The sequence below is a fragment of the Anguilla anguilla genome, chromosome 14 (assembly GCF_013347855.1).
Source record: "Anguilla anguilla isolate fAngAng1 chromosome 14, fAngAng1.pri, whole genome shotgun sequence".
In the NCBI taxonomy this organism is placed as follows: domain Eukaryota; kingdom Metazoa; phylum Chordata; class Actinopteri; order Anguilliformes; family Anguillidae; genus Anguilla; species Anguilla anguilla.
Genome location: NC_049214.1, coordinates 18,988,603 through 19,014,346, shown reverse-complemented (window position 1 = coordinate 19,014,346; position 25,744 = coordinate 18,988,603). Strand labels below are relative to the sequence as shown.

Below are 25,744 nucleotides of genomic sequence, written 5' to 3'. Positions count from 1 at the left end.
TTTGATGACGTGTGTAGCCTACATTAATGATAAAACCGTTCTTTGTGTCCACATAGTCGAAGTGTCCCTGAGCAAGACACCTAACCCCTAATTTCACCCAACGAGCTGATTGGTACCTTGCATGGCAGCCTTTCATCGTTGGTGTGTGAGGGTGTGTGAATGGGTGAATGAGACCCTGTTTACACTTTGTTTTAAAATGCGTCTTGGGTGATCGGATCACAGGTGGACAGCGCTAGGGACGCATTTGCCCACGTACCTTTTGTAGTGTAAACGCTAGTGCGTCCTGATGCGTCCCCGACAAGGACGTAACAGGAAAATACGTCATCAATGCAGGACGTGATGGTTGTTTTGGTGACAGCGTGCCAACGCTCGAAAAAATGGAGAGGAGCACTGATGTACGTGGTTGGAGTGCGAGTGAAACCAGATGCCCACACATGTATATTAGTTCTTGAAACATTTTTGTTTTAGCCCGTGCAAAACAAATCTGGTGCTTGTCTGGCTACAGACTGACGTAATAACTGTGCGCGGGGCCCTTTGACCTTCTAGCGGAAGTGACGTAGGCAGTAACGAAATCTGAACACAAGTGGTCAGTTGGACACCTGGGAGATGCATGATAGACACTTGTGTGAATGGCGATGTCTTGGCTGTCCACTTGTGTTCGGATCACCGAAACACATTTTAAAACCAAGTGTAAACATGGTCTGAGAGGCATCAAGTGTAAAGCGCTTTGGATAAAAGCGCTATATAAATGCAGCCCATTTACCATTTACAAAGTAATGTGAAGAACCAGCCCCGTAATGCACAGTGTAAGTCTGTTGACTACACTTTTATAAACAATGCAACATTAACGCTAAAGGCTATCACACAATTTATCAACTGCACATGCTATTTTTTTTTAAATTGAGTGTGAATTGCACATGGATGTGCTCAACAGTATGAGAACCCATTTTTTGCCACTTTGGATTAAGCAAATGTCTACTTTGTTGTCAAAAGAAAAACAGTCATACATTCATAATGCATGTAGTGCATGTTCATAAATTTTACTGTAACAGGTAGTTAATATTCAGGTACCGTGTAAAGAATATGGAAATCCTTAAAATTTTTGCAAGTGTTTGCAACACTATTTATTACTATGCAATTAGGGTAAATCACATTATCGTTCCTAAAATTTATTTGTGAATTACTTGTTGGTTGTGGACAATGGCACAATTATTTAAAAACAAATGAAAATGAAAAATCTAACTGCAGCAGGCCTTGTTGAACGGAATCCAGCACACTCGGTTCAGCAAGTGTTTAATGTAAAAACAAAAAAATCAGTGACCATAAAATTTAACAACCCCGTCTTTGGTTTTTGGTGGCTGACCCCCGCATGGGTTTCAGGGTGAGTAGGGAGGTGGTGAAGGACCAGAGGAAATCTTCTCATATGCTGGAGGAGCATTGGGAACCTGAAAAACAATCAGAATTTTCAAGCCATGTTAACTTCACAGCTTTTAGCGCATAACTGATTCAGTTACTCCTTTGTCACAATTGCAATGGCATTTAAATATCTTTCCGTCTTCTACATGAGATTAAAATAGTACAGGGTTCTATTTGGACCACTAGATCCATTTCTTCCAATGGAATATCTGCATATAAGAACACATCTTGAATGACGTGCTGCTTGAATGACAACCTGCTGCTCTCAGCTAACTTTTCCTCCACAGACAGATGATTCATCTCAGACCTTAAGTGATGTTTACTTATTTTTGATTGTCAGTCTATTATCTTCTTTGAATGATTTATTCCATCAGTGTACTAGGTTGGTACTGTAGCTCTTGTTTCTTCAAAGACATTGTTTTCATAGTGTGTGCACTCGCTGTTCCATCCATGTTTCACTTCTATGGTAGTCTACCTAATTGTTTTAGGAATGTTCCAATTGTTGCTCTTCAGATGTATAACTGGTCACTTGACTGACCCCTAGAGGATAACAACTGAGATACAAGTTTAAATCCCTGTGACCTACGCAGTAAAATTTTCTGTGTTAAATAACTCTGATAGAGTGCATTTCATCCCTCTGTTGGAGTAAAAAATTATGGTGGACTTATTTTTTATTTATTTATATATATATATATAAATCTGTCCCCTTGGAATTTCACATCCTTTAATTCCAATCCTGCCGTTCAAAGCTCACACCAAACCCTTGAGTTACACTGCTGGAGTTACTCTTACCACATGCTGGAGATTGCTCAGCTCATTGAGTGCGACTTTGTTATCAGCAGCTTCTCCTTCACCTCTGTACTGGCCTGAGTTCACCATTGCCCTCCAGGACTGACCTGCATTTTGGGTCTGTGAGGAGAAAACGCATTTCTACAGTTTCTACAGTATATGCTTTACGCAAAACCGTTTTGTTTTGCTGGGCAAGAGTTGCTGTTTTGCAGCTGTTATTTATATTGGTGGGAGGGAACCACTAAACACCGAAATAAAAAACATACTTTATGTTGAAGAACTGATGAGCCTTTGGAGGTAAATAGCAGTATCTCACCCGGATAATTTTGTATCCACTCCTTCTCCTGTAGTACCAGCAGCCGATGATCAGAAGAGCTGCCAGAATGATAACCAGGAGTGCTATTCCTGCTGCCCTGTAAAACACAGAGAAGTCTGTGGTCAAAACTGATCTCAAGCAGAATAATCATTTTTAAAATCCCCGAACAACCATATTCTTCTGTACCATGGTGTGCCAAACAATGTGGTACTACTGCAATGTACCCAGATCTTTTTTATTGTCTATATTCTCGTAACCGAGAATTCTTTTTTGACCTAAACTTAACAACTTAAGTCGTTAACATTTACCAGTCGTGATACTACAAACAAATATGTAATTTCCCCCTGAATATAAAGAACAAAATCTAGAAAAATAAGTACTGAAAAATGTTATAAACAATTCCACTAACTCTTCTGCACGGACGTATAATCCACCGCCTCTACTGGCGAAGTGAACGCTGAAGTCTCCGCGTGGCATAATGTCGCGTCTTAGGATCAGATTAGTTGACCTAAGGAAAAATGGAAAAAAAACAAAACAAGAAAATCAGCTCTTGTAGATATCTAAATAATTTATTTATACAGGGGGTTACGTGTTATTTTTATTTGTGCGCAGACTGTCTCACTGAGTCATTCCAAGAATTAAAAAAAAAAGAAAATAGTCTGTGACATTTATTGCAACAAGAACCCTTCAATCATTTGACGAATTTTATGGAATAACTGAAAAATTATTTTTGCAAACCTAAATGTCACAGACTATTTGTTTTTCCATTAATTACCCCGTGAAGCAGTCTCCGTATATTGAATCTGTGGCATCAAACACCAGCATTCTCGACAATCGTCATTTTATTGCAGATTTAACTCAATTAATAAAATAAAATTCAATTAAGCATTCAATAAGCGATTGGTGTCCTCTCTATATAAGCACATAATTAATTATTGCATTCATCTCAGAACCGACGACAATAGACCTGCCGTGCAGTTTTGATTTTGTGTTTGCGTAAAAGGGAAGAACACAATCTTACCTGAATTGGATAATTAAATTCAGGCGAACCGCAGCTTCAAGTGGCCAAACACTACAGAGAAGTCAGGACGCGATGACACATTCAGAGTGGCTGTTCCCAACTGAGATATTTTGCTTGGGAGAGGGGAGAACTCTTTGAGGGATAAAATTCTCATGACCGTCACGGGTTCTACGCTCATACTTAAATCCATTGAACCGGACTAATTAGCGTGAAAACCCAGCAGTTCTGAATATCCCCCAAACTAAAATCGACTCGTGAAAGTTGTCTGCTGACTGGTTTGCTCTGCCACAAGACTCCTAAGCAGGAGACCTCAGACAGTGGTTTTCATCAATTCCTCCAGTAACAGAATAATCATAAATCAATCATTTGTGATTTATGAATTTTTCTGATCTTATTAACAGTAGTGGGGTCATAATTTAGATATCTGAATTGTGTCATTTTATCACATAAAATATACAATGAAGTAGGCCTAGTAATCCTTATTTTTAGGCCTACAGCAATTTTTGACATTTCTGATGGAATTGGGGAGATGTTCAGCAGGAGTTTCAAATTCCTGTGGGTGAGGAATCCTGCAGGAGTTTGATATTTAATCCCTGCATGATTCCTGCTGGACTATGATCTGCTCTGCAGGATTTCCTAAAATCCTGAATATCTCCATTCAGACCTGCAGGATCTAAACCTGCAGATTTTTGTTACTGCATTTATAAAATATAGTACATCTTGACAATTGGTTTGAGCAATGTAGGATTTAATGTACAAAATACAGAGATGGAATTTTGTGGGCTATCAAATCATAATCTTGCAGGGAAATTGTGAGGGACATCTTTGCAATGCAAGAGTCCTGTGGGAGTGACCTGCATGCATGACTTCCCTTCAAAATGTTCCTGCATCAATCATGCACCCATTTCTATAGGAATTTCTGTAGGAAATCATGTATGATTTCCCTTCCTGAGCTCTGCAGGATAGCTGTAAGAGAACCTGCATGACTATGGCCTCCAAATCCTGTAGGTTTTCCTGCAGGACTCCTACAGAACATTTCTGTAGGATACCTGTATGATTCTTATAATGGTAAGTATGTAAATCATAGGCTCAGAGGGGGTTAATCAAATAAGCAAATAAGGAAATGCCTTGATTAAGAGAAGTTGTTTATGCTTTTGCAATCCCTGCCTCTGCCCAGAATATCTTCATAATCTGTATGGCATGGAATTATACAACTATTATCTTACATTCATTATGTTCAGAGTGTGATGCCTTGCCATTCTTTAAACCACTGAAATCTTCATTTGCTCTGATTTCCTTTTCAGCAGTAAGATGACTTGCATTTTTTTGTTTATTGCCATTTTTCAGTGCATTTCACATTTTTCAGCACTGCAGTCTGCACATTCACAGTCTTTTCCTGCACCACAATGTGCATTGTTCCGTGTTATTGTATATTTAATGGAGCAGGTCTCATCTGCTTTCTGTGAAAAATCTCAACAATACCTTAACTTTTAAGGGCTGCAGCTGTCCTACATCCTAATGTTCTTCATTGCGGAATCTATACATTTCCATCTGTTCTGCTTTTCTTTCGCTCTTGTGGGTCATCCTCTTATTTCCTTCATTCATCAGCTTCAGGGTCTCTGGTTTTTGTCTAATGTATAGGAAATCAGGATTTAGGCTAGCTAGTCACAGTGCCTAGCCAAGTGTCTGTTTTTTTTTTTGTTTTTTTTTCTTTGGCTGCAATACTAAATATAATATAGAATCTTCTCTTCCCTGTAGTTCACTGGTTGCATCTTGAATATACAATATGGGAAGTAACCTATAATTAAGGATATTTACTGAAGAACAAGTTCACACATTAATGACAATAAAGATTTGACAACCTCTTTCATTTTCTCAATAACAGGGGTATGGTTGTATTAAATTTTAAGACTGATTATGAAGAATGTTACCGTGTATATCCGTCTTCCTTCTGAAACCCTTATCATCCCAGTAAATGTAATTTAAAAAAAATAAGCAACTCCTTGTTTGAAAACAAGTTCAGTAATTGTTTTACAACGCTATTTCTGTAATTGCCCACTTCAGTCCTAGCAATACTTGATATTTGCAAATTTATCTTTGCTGGCAAATGCGTACTACCCCACAGAAAAATGCTGATTAGAAACAACCTCTCATCGTTTACCAGATGTAATATTACATTAATCCTGGATGGAATTTGTTTATTTTGGGAATGGTTACTGAATATTCCTTGGATAATTCCTATAACACTTAATTCATGCATTTAATAATCCATGATTTGCAATGTGGGGTTTATTAACTACTGTTAGGTAAATCTGGCTGGCATTGTAATACCGTGGAATTGTCTGCAGGGGGTACAGTACTATTGGAATTAGCTGACATTTTGGGAATTACAGAAAAATGCATCTGCATGCAGTGAAGTAGAGGACAAAATTAATATACTGCATGCATGTACAATAGTTTGTATACAATATACAATTGACTGTCATATAAATAATAAATTACCTGATGCATCATTCAGTATATTGAAAGCTGAAAGTAGACCTAAACTCATATTGATGCTCACATAGACATTAAGTTCCTTTACCGAAATACATGCTCATGGACTATTTCCTCAACATCTCAAAGATATGCAATTTAAAGTATTAACAAATATGGTTGTGGTTGCACTGCTGTATATAATGTAACTTTTCAAACTCAGTTCCTCATAGTATGCTGACAATTCTCATCCGTGTGAAATATTCTGTGGGGACATGAATGGATTCTCTTTTCTCTGACCTCTCTCAAGGTGCTTTTGGGTCACCTTTTTTCCATTTGCTTAGGCACATTGAATGAGTAACTACAGCCATTGCTCCATAAGATCTGCCCAACATATTGCGAATGTTCACTCAGGTAGTACATGAGACACATAGCAAACTCATTGGCTGACAAGCCACTGTCACCTTCTTTTCAAATAGAACTACAGTCACGAAGTTTACGAAGTAGTACATAGTGAAGTTGTGTATCGGATTTACATCTCGTTGGTAGTAGTCTCAATCAAATTGCATCCGACAGGAAAATATTTTGATAGAATATGAAAAAAAATCACAGAAATAAGGGAATTTTCACAAATTTTCACAAAGCATAATAATATTACACATATCATTGTGTGTAATAAAATGTGTCATCTTGGACCAAGGCTAATACATTCTGAACGCTCTGCAGTCGGCCGACTGGTTCTAGACCGCTGTGCACGTTTTCTTCCGTTGGACTTCACATCCCATCAGCATCTTCGCGAGACTTTACGTAACGTTTTGCTGGTTTTTCCTGTTAAAAACACTTCCTCAATGAAATTTGTCCCTCCGTATTATCCGTTCGGAATCTGTCCAATCAACGCCCGCTGGTGTACCAGCAGTAAAAATGGAGAGTGACACTACAATAAGGAGAATAAAACCCTACGGTACTCAAAATAATGTTTTTAAGCGAGATAAGGATGCCCTGGAACAGTGTGGAACCAACGGTTGTGGTGAAACGAAAAAGAAGCCTGAAGTCAGTTTGTACTTGCTGAACGAAGGAATCGGAGCATGTTTTGTTGCTGTATTCCTTCTTTTGCTGTGGGTACTGGTTCATCTGTCCCTGCAGCAGCTAGTGATAGGGAAATCCACCGGCGAGTTCAATGCGATAAGGGCAAGGTAAGCAGTGGGTTGTTATTTGGAAACATATTAGATGGTAATTTCTAGCGAGCTACCATAGTGAGAAAGAAGTGAAACAAACTTCTGATTAACGTTAGCAACGGATATATTTGTTATAGAGTTTGCTGGGATTTTGCTTTACAGCTAGCTGTAGCAAGCAGATGTCACTCTCAGGTGCATCGGTAGCTAGCTATCATAGCTAGACTAATAACTACCGTTATCAGTTGGTGAAGGGGAACTGACAGGTGACTCGTTTCGTTTGACAGCAGCATAACTTGCTTGGTATAATGTTTCACAATGTGAAATATCGGATATTTTATAATGAAAAATCAATTAAATTTCTTGCGTAACTAGCTAACAGTTAACGGACTGCCTTTAACTAGGCGGAGTGCATACTCGTTGAATGAAAGTAACGCAGCTGGCTAGATCTAAGCTCTTTCAGTTGAGAACGGGAAGTGCTTAAACTTTGCTTCATGTGTGTCTTCATGAAATCTGAGTTGCAGTGGAAGCAGCTATCTAGTTAGCCAACTGTTTTGTCTAACGTTTGCTGCAGTTCGCTATGAAAAACATTAATTGAATGCTTGAGTATCATATAAACGTTAACTTAACTGTTGTAGTTTATTTAAAAAAAAAAAACAGTTAGCTTCGTTGAGAATTTTGATTATTGAATTATTGAATTGAGTTATTATTGAATTGCCACTGTCTGATATAATGCATGGTTGCTTTAAATTAACGAAAAATTGTGAGATCCCATAATTCAGAATTATATAGCTAGTCCATGTTGTTGTCCTTTAAACTCAAAGAGTGCCAAAACCTACCATAAACCTATAGTATTCAACGCAGCTTGAAACAAATCTACTTATAACCATGCAAATCACCCGCTTGGGTTCAGAGCATCAGATTAAAGTTGTCGGTCGATTTGAAATACTTGAAATACTTGATTAGTGCACAATTTTTTATTTTATTTTTTTCTATTCCTGGTGAATGCTTTGACAATTTTATCTGTGCAAAATCCAGTGCTATGTAACAGGGTATGTAAAGAAAATAAAAATATGCAAGCGTTTGAAGTGAATCATTTCTTAAGGAAATGTAGTTCAGCCCAGAATGCAGGAAGTTAGCCTTTAATGGACACATGAGGCACATCGTAGGTGGAAACAATAGAACCAGGTTCTTTAATAATGCAGAAATGAAGTCATATTTGAAACCTGTCCCGCGGAGATAAGAAAAAAACATTTGTGGAAATAAAGATACCTAACCACACCCACTGTGGGAGTTCACTGAGGCTTCTTCTTTGATGGTGGACGTGGAGGTAAGGTCGTTCTCAATGTCACCCAGCCACAGTGTTGGTGTTGAGTGTCAGTTTTCTAGCGCGGTGTCGCATAACCTATTTTCACTAATATGGAATGATCCTATTGGAATAGCTGTACTCGGAAGCTCCTCTCAAGCGGAGAACTGAAGTCTTATTGGTGTTTTTTCGGCACGTTCATTGTTGACACTTAGGCATAGGCTAACAAATCTTCAGTCATGGAAACAGTGCTTTTGTGGTGATAATGTGGTGATAATTATATTGTCACAGGGGTAAGGAAAAAAATGCAGGGGGTGGACGAGGGGTGTGGCGCAGTCAGTAGGGCGGCTGACCCTTGAACCATATCCCTCCCGTGTGACTGGGGGCTCGATCCTGTGGTCATCAATCTGTTACCCTCTCAGCTTACTACATTTCTGAATAAAACAAAAAATAGATTAAAGGAGACTGGGCCTGCATGCTCTCCTTTAAAACAATGAAAAGTGTAGTAAGGAGCAAAGCAGGGACTGAGGAAATGCCATAAAATGAGGGGGCATATTCTGTTTTCCTACATGTCATAATTCACCTCCTTGCACTAATTTATTTAATTAATTCATTTGCCATGCTCCCAAGTTGAGGATTATGTCATTTTTTGTTGTTGTTGCAGAAAGCATCTAGAGAAGATCACCAGTGTTGGTCCCAGGCCTGTGGGAAGTGTGGAGAATGAGGTGCTGACAGTGAACTACCTGCTGGAACAGATCGAGCACATCAGAGCGGAGGCTGCCACCGGCCCGCACTCCATCTCTGTGGATGTGCAGCGGCCAACTGGCTCCTTCAGCATTGACTTCCTGGGCGGCTTCACCAGCTACTATGACAAGGTCACCAACATTGCTGTCAAGCTGGAGCCCAAGGCTGGGGCCAAACATCTCATGCTGGCTAACTGTCACTTTGACACCGTGGCTAACAGCCCAGGTAGGCCTTGAACGTCTGCTTGTGTTCTCAAAATGATTCATTGGCGGAATTTGTACTGTATTTGCTTGTTTTTCTGTGCGGTGAGCCATGCCAATGAAAACAAGGCCCTGTTTATTTTCAAGGCCGAAGAGGTTGTTTGTGAGGGCAAGGTCACGGAGGCCTTGCCATATTTATTTATTTATTTATTTATTTATTTATTTATTTCTTTATCCATTTGTTGTCTAGTATCACATTTGAACAGTTATGTGTGTGTTTGAACCATCACACAAATGTCCAAACCATATTTATTGTAAGATAACATAAAGCCAAGAAGGCTCAAAGTAGGTTTTCAAATTTACAGGTTTTCTTTTGCTATTTTTCTGCACAATAGATGACTACATGATTTGAGCAGTCTGAATCGAGCTAACTCCAGTACTGTTCAATGCAACCTGTAGGGTAAGAACTGTATTTTTATTAAGCAAAGAAAATATTAAATTAATGTGTAAGTGTTCTCCAAGCAGACACACCAGGAAACAGACACACATAGCAGCCTCCCCTAAATCATTTGCTAGGATAGGTTTTTAAGTGGGTGCTTAAATGAGGAAATAAGTCATTTCAAGTAGTAAGTAAACAGTACACATTTTACGTATCAAATTCAGAAACAGGAAAAGAAACAAAATCCTTATAACAGGAACCACCTATACTGGAGTCTCGGTGGGTAAGGTATTTGAAATACTCACATTGTTTAAGTGGTACTGTAACACAATATAGCCTATGTCCCTTCTAATGGAATTTTGCTGGGAGAAGTCCCTGCAGTTCAGTCTGCAGAAACAACGTTAACCTGTTGGCTGTAAGCTCTGTGGTTGCAGCTGATTCATGGGAACACAAAGAGTGATCTGTTCACAATAATGGCTGTGGCTCAGCTTTCCAGCCTGGCTCTGCCCGAGCAAGCCCCCTTTACGACTGGCTCCCAGCCCACAATGCACTGCAGTGTGGCGGGAGTTGCCTTGCTCGCCCTTTGCATGTTCGCCCCACCCCCCGCTCATTCATCTACCCTGTTTTTGCACTTATCTGGCTTGAGCTTATCTCTAATAAGGAAGGATTCCTCATACTCAGTGCTTACTCAAGCAAACATGCTTTTTTGTTGTTGTCCTGAAGCATGTTAAATTAGTGCTGTTAAAATAAAGTTGATTTTATCTTTCATGTACCAGAAAGTAACCTGTTGTCTGAAAACAATGGCAGTGACAGCTGTAAATAGGTTATTCAATTATTAGTTGTCGGCATGTTTATGAGGAGTAGGATGTCAGAAACTCCTGCCCTGCAGCGAACAGAGAAAAGAAACCTGCTGGACGGGTAACTTTAGTTTAGCGCTCTGTATCCATACAAGGAGCTTTTATTCATCCAGTTAAATTGGTGGGGGGGGGGGGGGGTGTTGTAAAAACAACAAAAAGAGAAGCTACATTTTAGATGATATTATTTTATTGTGGTGTTTTGTGTGCTGTATTTTATCTTCAAACCTTCTGAGACAAACAGCAATACTAGTTGAAACCAAAGAGTGTGCAATATATCTGCTTATTTTGTACTTAACTCTGAAAGAAACTAAAGCATGTTTGGAGACATATGTACAATGCTAACTACTGTACCTGCACCATGTTTAGAAGTATCCTGTGACCTTGTTCTTGGGTTAACTGTTGTAACTTTTCTGTTGTACTAAGCATGCTAATATTTTTTTATTAGGACATAGTTATTATTTTTATGAACTCCTTAAGAAGCATAGTGATGGGATACTGCACTTGTACGATTAAAACATTTTTAAGTTCCAGTTCTGTTATTTTTAGAGATCCCATTTCTCCTTTTGAAAAAGGTTGCGGAAATTGAAAAATTATTTATCTCTCTCCTGGAATTGTAATCTCCTAAGTCTGAAACTCAATATACCATCCTTTAAATTCACAACCCACTGGGGAAGAGAGCTCTAGGAACTAATATATAGTGAAATTTTTGTCAAGCTATGGATAATTCTTGTCCTTTTGCAACGTGTAGCCGGAATTTTTATAGCTGCATATCCGCCTCAATAAAATAGGGGCATCCATCAAATCCGAAGAAACAATACATTTTATGAGGTAATAGAGCATCAGGTTTAATGGAAACCATTACTGTGCTTTTGGTCTGGAGATGCTCTTGGCTGCTGTAGGAATCCTGGTGAGGCACCTGAGAAGGTGCTGGCCGCGCTGACGCTGTGATTGGCTGCTGTATGAGCACAGGTGAGAAACCTGAGAAGGTTCTGACTGTTGACGCTGTGATCCCCTGTCTCCTGTGCACAGGTGCGAGCGACGATGCGGTCAGCTGCGCCGTCATGCTGGAGGTGCTGCACTCCCTCGCCAACCTGTCCACGCCCCTGCGTCATGGCGTCCTCTTCCTCTTTAACGGCGCGGAGGAGAACGTCCTACAGGTGAGTGGCCCCAGATGGGCACGGAAAATCTTAGCCCAAACATACCTGTGGTTAACATGACCACAATGTACACATTTGAATATTCAAAACATCAGTTCAGATCTGGTAGGTATTTATGCTCTTAAGTGTTTAAAATTCTTGCTTTACAGCGAGTGCATTCGTAACAATAGGTTTATTCTCTGTGTCCCTAAGTAGGCTAGGTCTGGAATGCATTTTGTTGTAAACACTTTCTCCTGATTATGATATGGGTATGGGTGTTAAATTACAAGTAGGATGCAGGCACAGAAGCAATTACATATACGAATAGTCACCACTAAACTAAACTAAAAGCTAAGCTCATACGCATCAGTACTTATTTACTTTGAAATTCAGTGAGATTTCCTCTAATAAATGAATGTATAGTATAGTATAGTATAGTATAAATAAATATTTTTTTCATTTGAGGAGTTATCCGAGGAGTACATTTTTAAGTATCAGAGAAAAGTCTTTAAAAATTACAGCTCTGTCCCAGAACAACTTCAGAAAACGAATTGAATAAGCAGAGGTCAGCTTTCTGAATCCAGTAAATACTTTGCACGCGATTAGAATTTATTCCCACACCTTCCAGTTGGAACACGTATGTGGGAAGCGTTGTGCATGGACACTGACTGTTGGGCTGCTGTGTCTGTGCCTTTCTGTTCCGGTTGTTCCGGCCAGGCGAGTCACGGGTTCATCACGCAGCACCCTTGGGCATCACAAGTCCGAGCCTTCATCAACCTGGAGGCCGCAGGCGTTGGGGGCAAAGAGGTGGTGTTCCAGACAGGTATGCGCTGTGGTGATAGGCTGGAGTTTGTTCGGTCTTGTCAGCTACTCTGCATAGTTTCCACGGGAAACTTGGAGGAGTTGCATAATGTTGCTGCAGCAACTGAAGTGGGTGAAACAGTTACACAAGTGCAGGCCTGTGTTGCTTGGGCTTTTATTTACTCTGCCAATTTGGGAAAGTGTAAGCATCCATGGGTTCTCTTCCCAAACGTGTGCTGTTGCCAGCTGCCTCTTTTTACATTGCACAACAGTTAAGCTTGCATAGAACAGAGTTGGAGGAAGACTAACTGACTGAACCTTCACATATACTGGGCGATGCAGTCGGGAATTGCATGTTGCCCTGTAGAGCTACTGGCCACAGTGAAGACTGGCGTGGTCTGGATTGGATCTGAAATTGTGGGGCTCATCCATGCACCACAGTGTGGTGCCTTAACCGAATGAGCTATCCAGCAACGCCCGAACAATCATATGCATTTCAAAACATTTCTCCATGTTTTCTGAAAAAGTTTCAGCAACAGTTAAGTGCTAAAAAAGGTTGTGTACAAGGAATGGGCATTTTAACCTTTCTTTCCTTCTTCCATCTTCTCAGGACCTGAAAACCCCTGGTTAGTTCAGGCCTATGTGCATGCAGCCAAACACCCCTTCGCCTCTGTGGTTGGCCAGGAGGTCTTCCAGAGTGGAGTGATACCATCAGACACAGATTTCAGAATCTACAGGGACTTTGGGAATATCCCAGGTCGTCGCATTTCTATTTTGTACTATTCTATTTTTCTAATTGTTTTATGGAACATCCAATAATGCTTTCTCTGGTAGTTACTGTTTCTCTGCATGTGTATATATTATACACTTAATTTTTTCATAGGTAGTATTTTGTATAATATTTTTAATAATGTGTTCTTGAAATCGCTTCAAAATTTTGTGTGAAGTAGTGTTTGGTATTGCCTCATGCCTGTATTTACTGTGGTCACCCAAGCCGTGATCATTGTCTGGGTGTCTAATGATTTGTGATATTGTGGTATTTTTTTTAAATTTAAGTTTCCTCTCCAAGTTTATATACACTAGAACTAGACTAGTCTGTTGACTTCATTGCATACATTATAAAGTATTATTTGAGCTGAGTTCTTGAATAAAAGCTATAATTGAAGGAGATAGCTGCAATAAAATTGAGAAAAGGAGCTCATCTTGCCCACACAACTCACTCACTACAAATCACGTGCTCTGATATTTTCAGCATCCTTCCATCTCTGTCTCTGTCTCTCTCTCTGTCCTCTGCTGTTCCATCCTCTCCCTTTCCCTCGGCCTGACCCTGGTGTGATCTTTCTGTGCAGGTATCGATTTGGCCTTCATTGAAAATGGATTCATTTACCACACAAAGTACGATACGCCGGATAGAATCCTCACCGATTCGATTCAGCGAGCTGGTGAGTTGAGTCTGGCAGAATGTTGTGGTGTGCTGCTGTCTGTAACGCAATGCTGATATCCGGGGAAATCAGTGGGGTGTTATCTCTCTTACGTTTCAATCATCCTCCCCCAAAGGGTTGATAGAGCCTCTATTTCAAACCACAAATCAAACAATTAGCCTGTTAATGGAGGCAAACATGTCAGCTACTCTTTCAGCTACTGCTTAATGAATGAATGGGAGCGTAACTTTATATGCAATTGCTTAGCCTTCAGAAATTAATTGGGTGCATTGAACAAATGACAGGGCCTTAATACACACTGGACTGCACAGCGTAGTGTATTAGACAATGCAGCAGTTAAAATGTCTATCAAGGACATGTAAAAGTTTTTTGTTATTTGTGAAGGTGGGCAATACTGATTTACAATTAGCAACCTTTTTTAGCAGAATTAGTAGAATGAGTCTCCAGGGTTCTGTATGCCTTATTTCATGCATGGGAAATGTTTTGGAACATTCTTCACATGCTTCTTAAATGATTCAAGTAATTTTAGGTTATTCACTTTTTCAATGAGTATATTTGCACTGACCAATGCCTCTATTAAATAATTTAAACCTTACTGCTCTCTTTTTCTTTTGGACACCCCCCCCCCCCCCCCCCGCCCATGTTTTGTGCCTTTCAGTATTGTATAGTCTGTTGCATATTCATATAAAGTTTATTATATGAATTATAATGATTGTATAATTAGTCCAGTGTCTGTGCGGATTGTCAAACGCTGTCTAACCTCGATCGTCTACAGTCATCTGGAGCACAACTGCTGAAATTCAGGTTGACAGTCGAGGTGGTCACACCTTTAATAGTTTCTCTGGGCCCTAGGCGTAATATATTTTTGCAAAGCCTAAAACACAACAACAAAGAAAGGTCACTTAAGGTTTCTGACTATACCCAAATGTTTATGAGTGGGATTGCAGTCAGGGGTTAAGTGAAAGTTACGCTTATCTGGCTGGAGCTGAGGAGAGTAATGTCACTGTGTCATTGGAGCGCTGGGCTGGAACCGCCACAGTTTATTTGCTAAAATGTTCGTGTCTGGGCAGTGGCACGGTGTTTTAAGGTGACCGGAGAAATGCAGTCTGATTTTATGGGTCTGTGATAGTAGCCGAATGTGTGGAGAATCACAGCAGTATCCAGGGACTGTCCTTTCACAAATAATCTGCTAATAACACCTCCATGCAATCTCTTATGAGAGAACCTGTCCAATAACAAACACACAATTCAGACATATGCATCTCTCTCAAAATTGAACATAACCTCAAATAACAATCACTCAGTCCCTCAATTATCTCACTAGCTTTTTAGACTGACTAGTCATCCTTCAGTGCAATAGAATCTGAGAACAGTTTTTGAGAAGACACAAGGCAGGAACAGAATTGCCCAACAGAAAATGCACTCCAATGTGGCAATGGGAAGCAGTTTTAAACGAGTAGAAGTCTTAATATCGTTGAAGGTCTCTATGGCATAGCACACAAAAATATAAGAATAAAACCATGAAACATTTTTAGATGATTGTATATCTGGAAATATGTCTGTAGTGGTACAAAATTAATATTCTCAATATGAAACCTTTTGTAAAATTGTCAAACAGCATTTGAAAAAATAATGTGCTTAGTAACGTTTTACATAGCCATTTTACAGCATATTGTTGTTGGCCAGCTAGCTAAGCTAGCATGATTAACATCATTGCTGTCTGTTCAGTGTAAATACATTTTTACCTATATGGTTCTGTCACCCACAGGCTTACATAAAAGCCATACATGTCCATTGTGCGTGCCCTAGATAAAGAGGGATACGCATATTAATAAATAAGTTATTTTCAGCCCTGAAGCACTATAAGGAAATTCCATTCAAACATAAATCACTCTACTTGCAGTAGTGTTACGGTAGGCAGGCAGATGCCTTTTGGGTTCTTTCAACATTCAGACTTTGTGCTTAGATTTGAATTTCTGAATTTCTGTAATTTATCGTTAGTTGTGTGGCAAGTGTGCAAGAAGTCCAAGCCAAATAAAGATTCACTGGAAATATGGTATCCAAATCTGCCCACTGCCCCATATGAAAATTTCCTGGGACAGAGTAGAGTATAACTACACAAATACCTACACCTCAAAAACAAACTTATTAAAAATAGCTCATGTTTAACACTCTGTGACACTGAATTGTGAAAGCTGAATAAGGAAATTAAGCAGGAAAAGAATATTTCAAACTTAAAATTTAAAGTTAATGAATCATGCGTTTCCTGGACTTGCGTAACTAGTGCTTAGATATGCATCTGTGAGCACAGTTAAAGCTGCTTCAGTAAAGTCATTTTACTGAACCTCTGAGCTAACATGGGCCAGCATGATCATAAGATCACAGAAAACCATCATGAACCTCACCTGGGTCAGCTTGGTCTCAATTTTCCAGTGGAAACAGGGTATTTAGGTTTAATGTTCCTACTGTGCCACGTGCACTGCTACTGGGCCTTAGCTTAACAGTAGGAATGAAGGAAATCCGAGATTCAAGAGTCTCTTGGCTGTTAAGCCTTAGAGAAGAAGCCCAAAGAGCAGGCGACAGCTTTGTTTGCATAAAGTGAACAAAATGAATGGAAACAATAAAACAAACAGAACAATCAGGCTTTATGCAGTTAGTCAACAGACGTCATTGTGCTTGAGTTTGCTTTGAGGAGAAGAGGGAGACTGCATAATGCAGTCCTAAATGCCACATAGCTGGTCCGATGGGTCCGGTATTTTGCGTATATGTATATCCATATCGGGTGATGTGTGGGAATTCCAGCTCTTTTTTATACATAGTCCCCAGTGTGTACAGTATGTGTGTGTGTGTGTGTGTTTGTGTGTGTCAGTGTGAATGTATATAGTAGTAGGCCATTACTGTATACATAACAGCTGTTCATATTTCAATATTTAAGTCATCTAAATATAGTAAGTGCAGCAATATTTACTCCCATATAAAGTAAAAGGCTAAAAGTGTCCTGTGATATTGGACTGTAATGAAGAAGAAACAAAGCCTTGCAAAATTCAGTCATATTGACCTTTCAGCTTGTTTGCCTTTTGGCCCTTTCAGGTGACAATATCCTGGCTGTCCTGAAGCACCTTGTCATGTCAGAAAAGCTGGCTGATTCCTCGGAGTATCGCCATGGCAACATGGTGTTTTTCGACCTGCTGGGTGTCTTTGTGGTGGCCTACCCAGCTCGTGTCGGCACCATCATCAACTGCATGGCAGCCATGGCAACCTTTTTCTTCCTGGGAAAGAAATGCACTCTGCCTAGCAATGGGGGTAGGTAAACAAAGAGTGCAACATGATTCAGCTTTGGTATTGTACTGGAAGGCATAACAGCACACACCCCTTGTTACCTTGGCTTGAGATGTTTGGTGGGAAGTGAATATGAAAAGGAAAAAAAATCCGTTTCCTGTTTGCTTTGCTTTAGTCAAAGCTTGAGTCCAGCCTCCTGTCCAATGAACTTAATGCCCCTTGTGGAATGGGTGTTATTGATGTTTCTGAAGCTTCTGGTCCCCATTTAGAGATACAGTGAGTTTCATAATGTTTGGGACAAAGACTTTTTCAGGGCTTAAATAAAAGTGGAGAATGTGCACTTTAATCACATGTGAATTGTTTGATTACAAATCATTTAAAATTGAAAATTGTAGAGTAGAGCCAAATCAAGAAGAAAAAAAAATGTCCGAAGCAATATGTAGCTCACTTTATCAACCTCAGATTTAGGTTAGAAAGTAGTCATTCTTAGTTTATGAAGCTTTGTAGTCTCAAGTCAATGCAGTGTATTGAGTCCCAAGACAACATTGTTTATTTTGATTGAGCATTGCTGCCTCTGCTGCGTTACAGGGGGCCGGTATGTGCGTGAGCTGGCTTGTGCCGCTGGAGTGGTGATCATAAGCTGGATCGTCACCCTGCTGTCTGTTCTCATTGTGGCTGTGCTGGTCTCCCTCCTGGGCCAGTCCATGTTCTGGTACAACCACTTCTACATGTCCATCTGCCTCTATGGTGCGGCTTCCACCGGCAAGATGGTCCTCATCCACACACTGGCTAAGAATCTCTACTATGGGGTGAGCAGCCCTCTGCGGTCTCCATTTCCCCTCTGCTAACTCTGCTACCTCCACTATCTCCGATATCTCCGCTATGTCCGCTATCTTAGCTATCTCCGATGTCTCATACATCTAAATAGGACAAGAGAAGTTCTGCTATTTATTGACTACTAATCGTTGTTTTGAAATTCATGAAAAGCATAAATGTTATGTTACCATGCAACCACACACTTTTCTTGGTGACTTTAGTGAAATAGAACAGTTAATTAGAAATGATTTATCACTACAGCATATTAAGTCTCAGTTTCTGGCATGTCCCTCTTACAAAATTAAACAAAATTTCTGTTGGTATATATGCAGAAACACAAAGAGTGAACTGATAACTGCAAGTTAAATCTTACAAAACAACCCTGTTCCAGTAAAAATATAGATTAATTGATAAGGGCAGCCACCTGAGCCTGCTTTGAGAGTTCATGTAGAGCACTCTGAGATCAAGTATCCATTCACTTCTATCTTACTGAAGAGCGGATTCTGATATTCATAGTAGTCAATAAAACTTGTCAGAGCTAGTAAAATTTAAGAAATGGACGCAACTTCTCTGCCCCTGAGGTGTTTTTCTGTACTTAAATGAATTAATTCATTTAAAGAGTGACTGGCATTTAGAACATTAATATGTAACAACCTTTCTCACTTGAATGAGTTATTTTTTGGGATGTATTTTGTGGAAGTTTGTTTTTCTTTCCTGGCCTGAATTGAAGTGCTGTTGTGGCCACTCTGGCCCAGCACATCTGTGCTTCTCTGCTGTGGATATTTATAGCACAGTACCCATTATACATATTCATTCATTTTGCAAACTCAGCACTGTGGCTGGCTTCTGAATCCCCACTTAGGTTTATTGTCTATGTGGTCTAGACAATTCATGTACAAATGACAAGATCATTGTTTTTTTGAGCATACTTGAAAATCAATCGCCCTATGTCAAAAAAATAAAAAATTTAAATTTAAAATCTGGCGGCAGTGAATGAAACTGCTTTTTACACCATGATAGTTTGAATTTGCAGACATTTTTGGATTTCTTTTTGCCTTGCAATGGTGTGATCGCCTATAATTTTAGAATTCAAACAGATGCACAGATTGAGAAATATTAATAAACATTACGGTTGAGCTGTATTTGTATTTCTGAAGCAGAACAATTGGATAATATTTGATGGAAGGAGCTATAGTATATGACTAATGTCGCAGTTTAAACTTGCATAAGCAAATGCAGCTCAGTCTCTTCCCGCACTGATTCAGTCAGTGCGTATAAGGGTGCTTTGTTTTCAGCACACATTTGCAGATGAACTGCCCGCAGTGTGCTGAGGTGTACTGAGGTGTGCTGAGGTGTGCTGAGGTGTGCTGAGGTGTGCAGGTGTGCTGAGGTGTACCGAGGTGTGCTGAGGTGTGCTGAGGTGTGCTGAGGTGTGCAGGTGTGCTGAGGTGTGCTGAGGTGTGCTGAGGTGTGCTGAGGTGTGCTGAGGTGTGCTGAGGTGTACTGAGGTGTGCTGAGGTGTGCTGAGGTGTGCAGGTGTGCTCAGCTGTGCTCAGATGTGTTAACGTGTGCTTGTGCTCTCTCACGCAGAGCGTGCGGAGGCTGGAGCTGGGCGATCTCTTCTTTGACGTGAGCCTCCTGCTGTGGTGCTGTGCCCTGGTCTACCTCACCCAGCTGGGCCTGTGTTCGGCCTACGTCCCCATGCTGATGGTGGCCTTCCCACTGGCCACCAAGCTTCTCCTGACCCCCACGTTCAAGCAGAGAGGTGATTTAACATGCTGCCGGGGGGCGCTCACGCGCTCTCTTTCTCTCTGTCTTCCCCGCTCTTCCATCTCTATTACTCTTCTGTTCCCTTGCCGTGTTCTTTCTTATAAAAAGGTAGGTTTTCTTTTTCTCTTGACGTATCTTTCTGTTTGAATCTGCATTTTTTCATTTGAACTTGAAGGAAAAGGTTTTCTCTGGTGTGCTTCAAATTCACAGGCTCGTGTCTCCCACAGAGTAAACTGACGAGGCCACTTTAACGAGTGTTGTGGTCTTAAGCTAGGCTATTGCTGTCATTACTCTCGTTTTAATCACAGTCAGCTGACCTGACAGTGTCTCTGGTTTTTGGGTTTTCCTCACAAGGTGCGACTGTGACATACTCTGCCCTGTACCTGCTGGGCCTGGCGCTGCCCTACGTCCACTTCATGTTCCTCATCTGGGTGGTGTTTGAGATCTTCACGCCCATTCTGGGGCGCAGTGGCACTGAGATCCCCCCAGACCTGGTGCTGGCCTCCCTCGTCACCCTGGGCACCATCTTCCTCTCTTCTTTCTTTGTGTGTACATCGCTCCTCTTCACAGCATGATGGTCCTTCAGAACATTTCTGTCTCAGATCATAAATAAGGGTTTTTCCTTGATGTGTCCTCCTCAAAGTATCCTAAGAGGGTTTTTCTGAAAAAGAAATATCAGTAATTACTTTTAGAATTATAATTTCATTTATACGTTTACTTAAGAGTTGTAAACTGATTTCTGGAAAAAAGTTGAAAAAGTATGTAATAATTAAGCCAAAGGAAATTGCTGAGTAGGACATACTGAGCACTGGCAGAGAAGTCAGTGTCACCACTTTGATATATCCAACCAAGCACTTTAAATGGGTTTTACTTTCTCAGAATGTGGACATAAAGATACAGAGATGATGCCGGGCACACAGGGATGTTTTGCTGAGACCTGCTTTCTCCCTCTCTCTCAGCTCCACTTTATCTACTTGGCCAAGAGCACTAAGTGGATTTTGACAGGCCTTGGCACGCTCTTTGCTGTGGCCTTCATACTGGTCTCCTGTGGCCTGTTCTTCCCCTATACGGCCGACCCAGCCAGCCCGCGACCTAAGCGGGTTTTTCTGCAGGTACAGCAGTCTGTCAAGGAATATCACTGTCAAGTGCCTCTGAAATTCACATCTGCTGTTCATTTTAGCAGTTCACGTGCACCGATTTTATGCTGCAAAAAATGACCTAGTTTAGCCCTTTGCAGTGACCCTTGTAATGTTACTCAAGCCAGGTTGAGATTAGTGGGGGTTGAAGTTTTAGTCGAGTTGAAATCTCCCCTCTAGCACACCACACGCACGTTCCATGGCCTGGATGGGGAGGTGGAAAGGAGGGACTCTGGCCTGTGGATCAATAGCTTTGACTACACTGGAATGCGCTACATCACTCCGCACGTTCCGGAAATCAACGAGACGATCCGGACCAAATGCCAGGAGGACCTCCCCTTCTGCGGTTTCCCCTGGTTCCTGCCCGTAAAGTTCCTGGTCAAGTAAGTGTGGGGGCTGGGGAAAGGTAGCAGGTAGACCAGAGAAAAGCTGTGGTTTTCAGCCAACCAGTGGCCACAGTGCTGAGTTAATGACCAACTAATAATAATGAATCCTTCAACTTCCCATTGGATTCAGCACTCAATTTCCCCTGCAATTTAAAGGGCAGTTCACCCAAAAATGAAATTAAGGTATGGTACACTTACCCAGAGTACTGTCTACCCATCCAGTTTAGCTGAGATTTGTTTTCTTCATATCCGCTGCAGCTCACCCTGGTACAACACCTCAGTGAAGCCATATTTTTCTGGCAATTTACATTTGAAAAACTCAGCAGAAATGTCTCTTTCCAAATGTAATGGGTTTGTGTAGCCTACAGAAAGACCTGTTGCCACGCAGCTTACAGTTAGCCTACCACACCAGTAGGGTTGCCAGATGCCTGGTTTTTCACTGTAATGTCCAGTTTTCAGAGTATGTATACAGGTCGGTTTGTGGTCCTGACCGGACAATATAATGTCCGGCCTGAGTTTGTAATGAATTTGCGTGTCAACCACCCCTCAGTCTGTGATCTGTTCCGATAGCAACCACCACCCCCACCTTACTGCGAAAGGTTCTGATAACAGCAGACAGTGAAGCAGTGTCAATGGACTTTGGTTCTCTTTTCAGTTACTGTAGGGGTTAGAGTTGGTTGTACTGAGAAGTCTTGAAATGTGGGTCTGGAAGAGTCTGAAATTTTTAAATGGAAAATGTATAGGAACCCTGTAGTAGTCATGGCATCATGACCAGTTTACAAACCTTTTATGAAGTCAGGTTTGTGTGTATTTTATACCATAGGCTGTTACCTTTGTCCGATTTGTGTATTGTGATGTGTATTATAAAATATACGATCTGGCCTATGTGTTTCTCCAGGAAAAACTGGTACCTTCCTGTCCCTGAGGTGACCCCAAAGTCACCTATAGAATTCAAACTACTTTCAAAACAAGAGACTGACTGGGGCACGACAAAGCTGACCTTTGAAGTGAAAGGTAAGAGGCCCTGTGTAGGAGCCCTGTCTGCTCAGTGTCTGTTTGCGTAACTGCCTGCCTGCAAGCATTCAGTTTACAATTCTTCTGCTATGGCATGAGGCTGTACTAACGAAAAACGCTGTACTAATGCTCTGTATGTACCTGCTGACATAGACGCCCTCTGCTGGGTAAAACTCGGCCAGCAATGAAACAATGTCAGTAATACAGGCCGTCATGCAGCAGGGAAATGTAATGTGGTGGCAGTGTGGAGGACTCCAATGACCAGAATGAAAACCGATCGTGTTTTTGTTTTTGGCTGACAAAAATACGTTGCGGTTGTGGATAGCATGTAAGAGCTAGTCCACTGCTGCTGATGTTCACTGTGTCTTTATAATGGGCCTTGTTTGAAGACTCAGGGCTGGTGTAGGGTGGCACTGATGCCCGCGTTTCCCCCTGTGCCCTGATCACCTCCCCGCAGGGCCTAGCCACATGTCGCTCTACCTCATGCCTCACCCCGGAGCTGTCCTCTCCAGCTGGTCCTTTGGGGACGGGACACCAAAGTTCGACCTCAGCGGGGAGTACTTCATATTCTACTCCCATGGCCTTGAATCTCCTGCATGGAATTTCTGGTTTGAAATTCAGGTATTTACGCTTTTTAAAATGATCTTTTGTTTTGAATGACGATTAATTTCTTACTGGTCTGTCTGTGTAATATAGGGACCATACAACTTTTTCAAATTGATTGCTTTAATCTGCTCCTGCTCCTAAATATTAATGATGTTTAATAATATTCTAGAATTGGATATAGTTATTAATCAGGATCTATTAATGGTCTTTTGCCAGTTATTTGAAATGTTGGTTTGAGAGTTTGAAGATAGGTGATATGACATGTCTTCTGCGTGTGTGTGTGTGTGTGTGTGTGTGTGTGTGTGTGTTATTGGCTCTGCTTGTGTTTTTGTGTTTGTATTTTGGTGGCTCAGCCTCCTAAAACTCCAGACCCTTCGGGGCCCGAGGGGATGATCTCGGTGGCCATCGCGTCCCACTACTTTTTTGGAGAGGATCAGAAGACCCCTCAGTTGAATGAGATGCTGCAGAGGTTCCCTGAGTGGGCCTTCCCCTCATCCTGGGTCAGCACCTACCACATGTACCGATACTGAGGGGCCACAACAGCCCCGTCCTCCTCTTCCTCCACCCTGCACTCACATGCAGACGTTTGGTGTGCCGGCTCACCTCAAGAGACCCCCTCTGTCACTGTGTCAATAAGCTAGCAACAATGGAGCCACTTCAAAGCCAAGCCAGAACCAAGCCACGTTATTTATGGCTGACCTTCTGACAGTGTCACGTTCAACCTGCTTTGCGTTCTTTTTTTTAAATCCCCTCCTCTCGGTGATTACGTATGGGGTGCTGTTGCATGTCTATCTTTGTTAATCTCAAAGTCAATGTTCGCTAGGTTCAAGAGTAGTCATTTACTGTATTCTTTTTTTTTTTGCAGCAAGGCCAAGGTTAATAGCTTGCACAGGAGAGGTGGTACATTAATACTGTTCCTAAGCTTCTGCAGCCTTTCCTGGGTTTTACTCAGTGTCCATTCCTCCAGATAGCAGGACTAAAGTGCTTTATTTGCAGCAATAGGCCTGAGCACGATGCCTGAACAGTTCTCGCTACATCGCAATGATCTTTTCTTGTTTCTTTAACAAATTTATAATGATGGTTTTCATGGAAAAAAAGAAATGCAATCCATTTTTAATTTTTATTATCTTTTTTTATTGAATGTGGTTTGTAAATATTGAACTCTGAATACTATGAAGTTATAACAAGACAGTAGCCGGAGGCTGGTTTTTTTTTTGTCAAGCATAAAATAGTATGGTTGGGCAGAGGGGGCATTATGGGTTAGGTTTGCTTTGGTGCTTGTCTGCAAAGTATGTTGAAGACTACTGTAATTAAGGAACTGGTTATAATTTGAATTGTGTATAGGTTTTATATGGTTTTATATCCGGTATGTACATCCATTTTTGAGTATTCCACACCACCTCTTGTAAGCCTTGAATGCTACATCACTCCTCCACCTGATGTAACGCAGTCTAACTAACAGCTTCAGCTTTCTGTCAGAATTCAGATAGAATATGTCAGTTTTCTCATAGATGGCGTTGCGATAAATTAAACACGAGAGAATCATGTAGAAATGCATGTCTTCTGAGTGGTTGATGCATGATGATGATGATGATTTCACTGAAAAGTAAGCCTTGGTCTTTCTTCAAGTCATTTTACTTGAAATATTTTTTCACTTACTGTTTCATTGTAGGTTTGCTTTAGCCCAAAATAGTAACATTTACCATATGATACAATATGCAGTCATTTCAGTCTGCATCTAAGATGTTAAAATTAATTCGCTGATCAGGAAATAAGTTCACATAAAATGTATTCCAGCAAACATGGACCAGAAAAAATGGTTTCATAATTTTTATAGTAATTTAAATAAATGGAACACAAAATGTTTAAAAAAAAAAAATGCCAATTAATTTTTTTGAAATTAGTTCTAGAATTAGAACTTTGCGTAGAATCATCTGCTGTGATTGGTCTGGTCAATGCGTGCAATGATTTCTGCTTGGTCAACAATATTGTGCTTATTTTTCTTATGACAACATGGAATGTTCATTGAATTTGGATTATTTTAGATGGGTCTTTTGAACCATGCAAATGGAAAAACAAAAATTGGGTGGGAAATCTTTAGGTTGGGTCAATGAGCAAAGTGGGGGGGGGGGGGTAGGTCCCTTTCTATGCCTGGCAGTAGTGTGGCCAGACGTGAGCATATCACCACCATGCACAAACTGCACACAACTCAGAATAAATTTCTCTACATAATTCTCAGTGTGTTTAAGTAATAAACCTTTTTTTAAGGATTTGGATGTCTTCCTTTACTGTAGTGTAGCAGCATCAGACTCTCAGCTAACAGGATGCTCTTCCGAATGTTCAATAATGCACATTAGTACTTGATTTATGTGCTAAAAATTAATAGCATTTTTTTTAACAAGACTACTCCTTTTAATTGCCCAAGTTAAGATAGATTTGTGAATAATCAATGGGCTGTGATACAGGGTTGATTTAACTTTGAAAACTATGGAAATCACAAGGCGCTAGCCGGTTAATCTGTATGGAAATACATGGAATACGTATTAGAAAGTTTTCACCGCCCTCTACTGCGTACAGTTGAAAATGTTTTTTGCCATTGCTGTAGATTATTGCCTGTTTGAGC

The 25,744-nt window shown here is 40.7% G+C and overlaps 2 protein-coding genes across 3 annotated transcripts; one reads left to right on the top strand and one right to left on the bottom strand.

The window, feature by feature from the left end:
- Positions 1-1,011: 1,011 nt before the first annotated feature.
- Positions 1,012-3,650, bottom strand: mlana (melan-A). Of its 2 annotated transcripts, none has more exons than XM_035391999.1 (5): positions 3,543-3,650; positions 2,931-3,029; positions 2,522-2,618; positions 2,209-2,325; positions 1,012-1,445 (listed from the first exon to the last, which is right to left on the bottom strand). In XM_035391999.1, exons 2-5 carry the CDS (start codon positions 2,996-2,998, stop codon positions 1,377-1,379), a joined length of 351 nt encoding a protein of 116 aa, XP_035247890.1. In that variant the 5' UTR covers positions 2,999-3,029; positions 3,543-3,650; the 3' UTR covers positions 1,012-1,376. The 2 variants fall into 2 exon arrangements, with proteins under 2 accessions (XP_035247890.1, XP_035247888.1); XM_035391997.1 differs by lacking the exon at positions 3,543-3,650 and adding an exon at positions 3,297-3,376.
- Positions 3,651-6,859: 3,209 nt separating this feature from the next.
- Positions 6,860-25,260, top strand: LOC118213203 (endoplasmic reticulum metallopeptidase 1). Its single transcript, XM_035391996.1, has 15 exons — positions 6,860-7,210; positions 9,160-9,464; positions 11,765-11,892; positions 12,589-12,694; positions 13,283-13,429; positions 14,022-14,114; positions 17,205-17,417; positions 17,982-18,202; positions 19,800-19,974; positions 20,334-20,524; positions 20,939-21,091; positions 21,296-21,498; positions 22,400-22,515; positions 22,973-23,136; positions 23,475-25,260. Exons 1-15 carry the CDS (start codon positions 6,939-6,941, stop codon positions 23,649-23,651), a joined length of 2,664 nt encoding a protein of 887 aa, XP_035247887.1. The 5' UTR covers positions 6,860-6,938; the 3' UTR covers positions 23,652-25,260.
- Positions 25,261-25,744: the final 484 nt, after the last annotated feature.

Coding starts and splice junctions, on each gene's coding strand:
- mlana (XM_035391997.1), bottom strand. CDS start 3,346: ATGCTGGTGTTTGATGCCACAGATTCAATATACGGAGACTGCTTCACG. Junction 2,619..2,930: donor TTATACGTCCGTGCAGAAGA/GTTAGTGGAATT, acceptor TGTGTTTTACAG/GGCAGCAGGAATAGCACTCC. Junction 1,446..2,208: donor TGAGCAATCTCCAGCATGTG/GTAAGAGTAACT, acceptor ATTGTTTTTCAG/GTTCCCAATGCTCCTCCAGC.
- LOC118213203 (XM_035391996.1), top strand. CDS start 6,939: ATGGAGAGTGACACTACAATAAGGAGAATAAAACCCTACGGTACTCAA. Junction 13,430..14,021: donor GGACTTTGGGAATATCCCAG/GTCGTCGCATTT, acceptor CTTTCTGTGCAG/GTATCGATTTGGCCTTCATT. Junction 14,115..17,204: donor CGATTCGATTCAGCGAGCTG/GTGAGTTGAGTC, acceptor TGGCCCTTTCAG/GTGACAATATCCTGGCTGTC.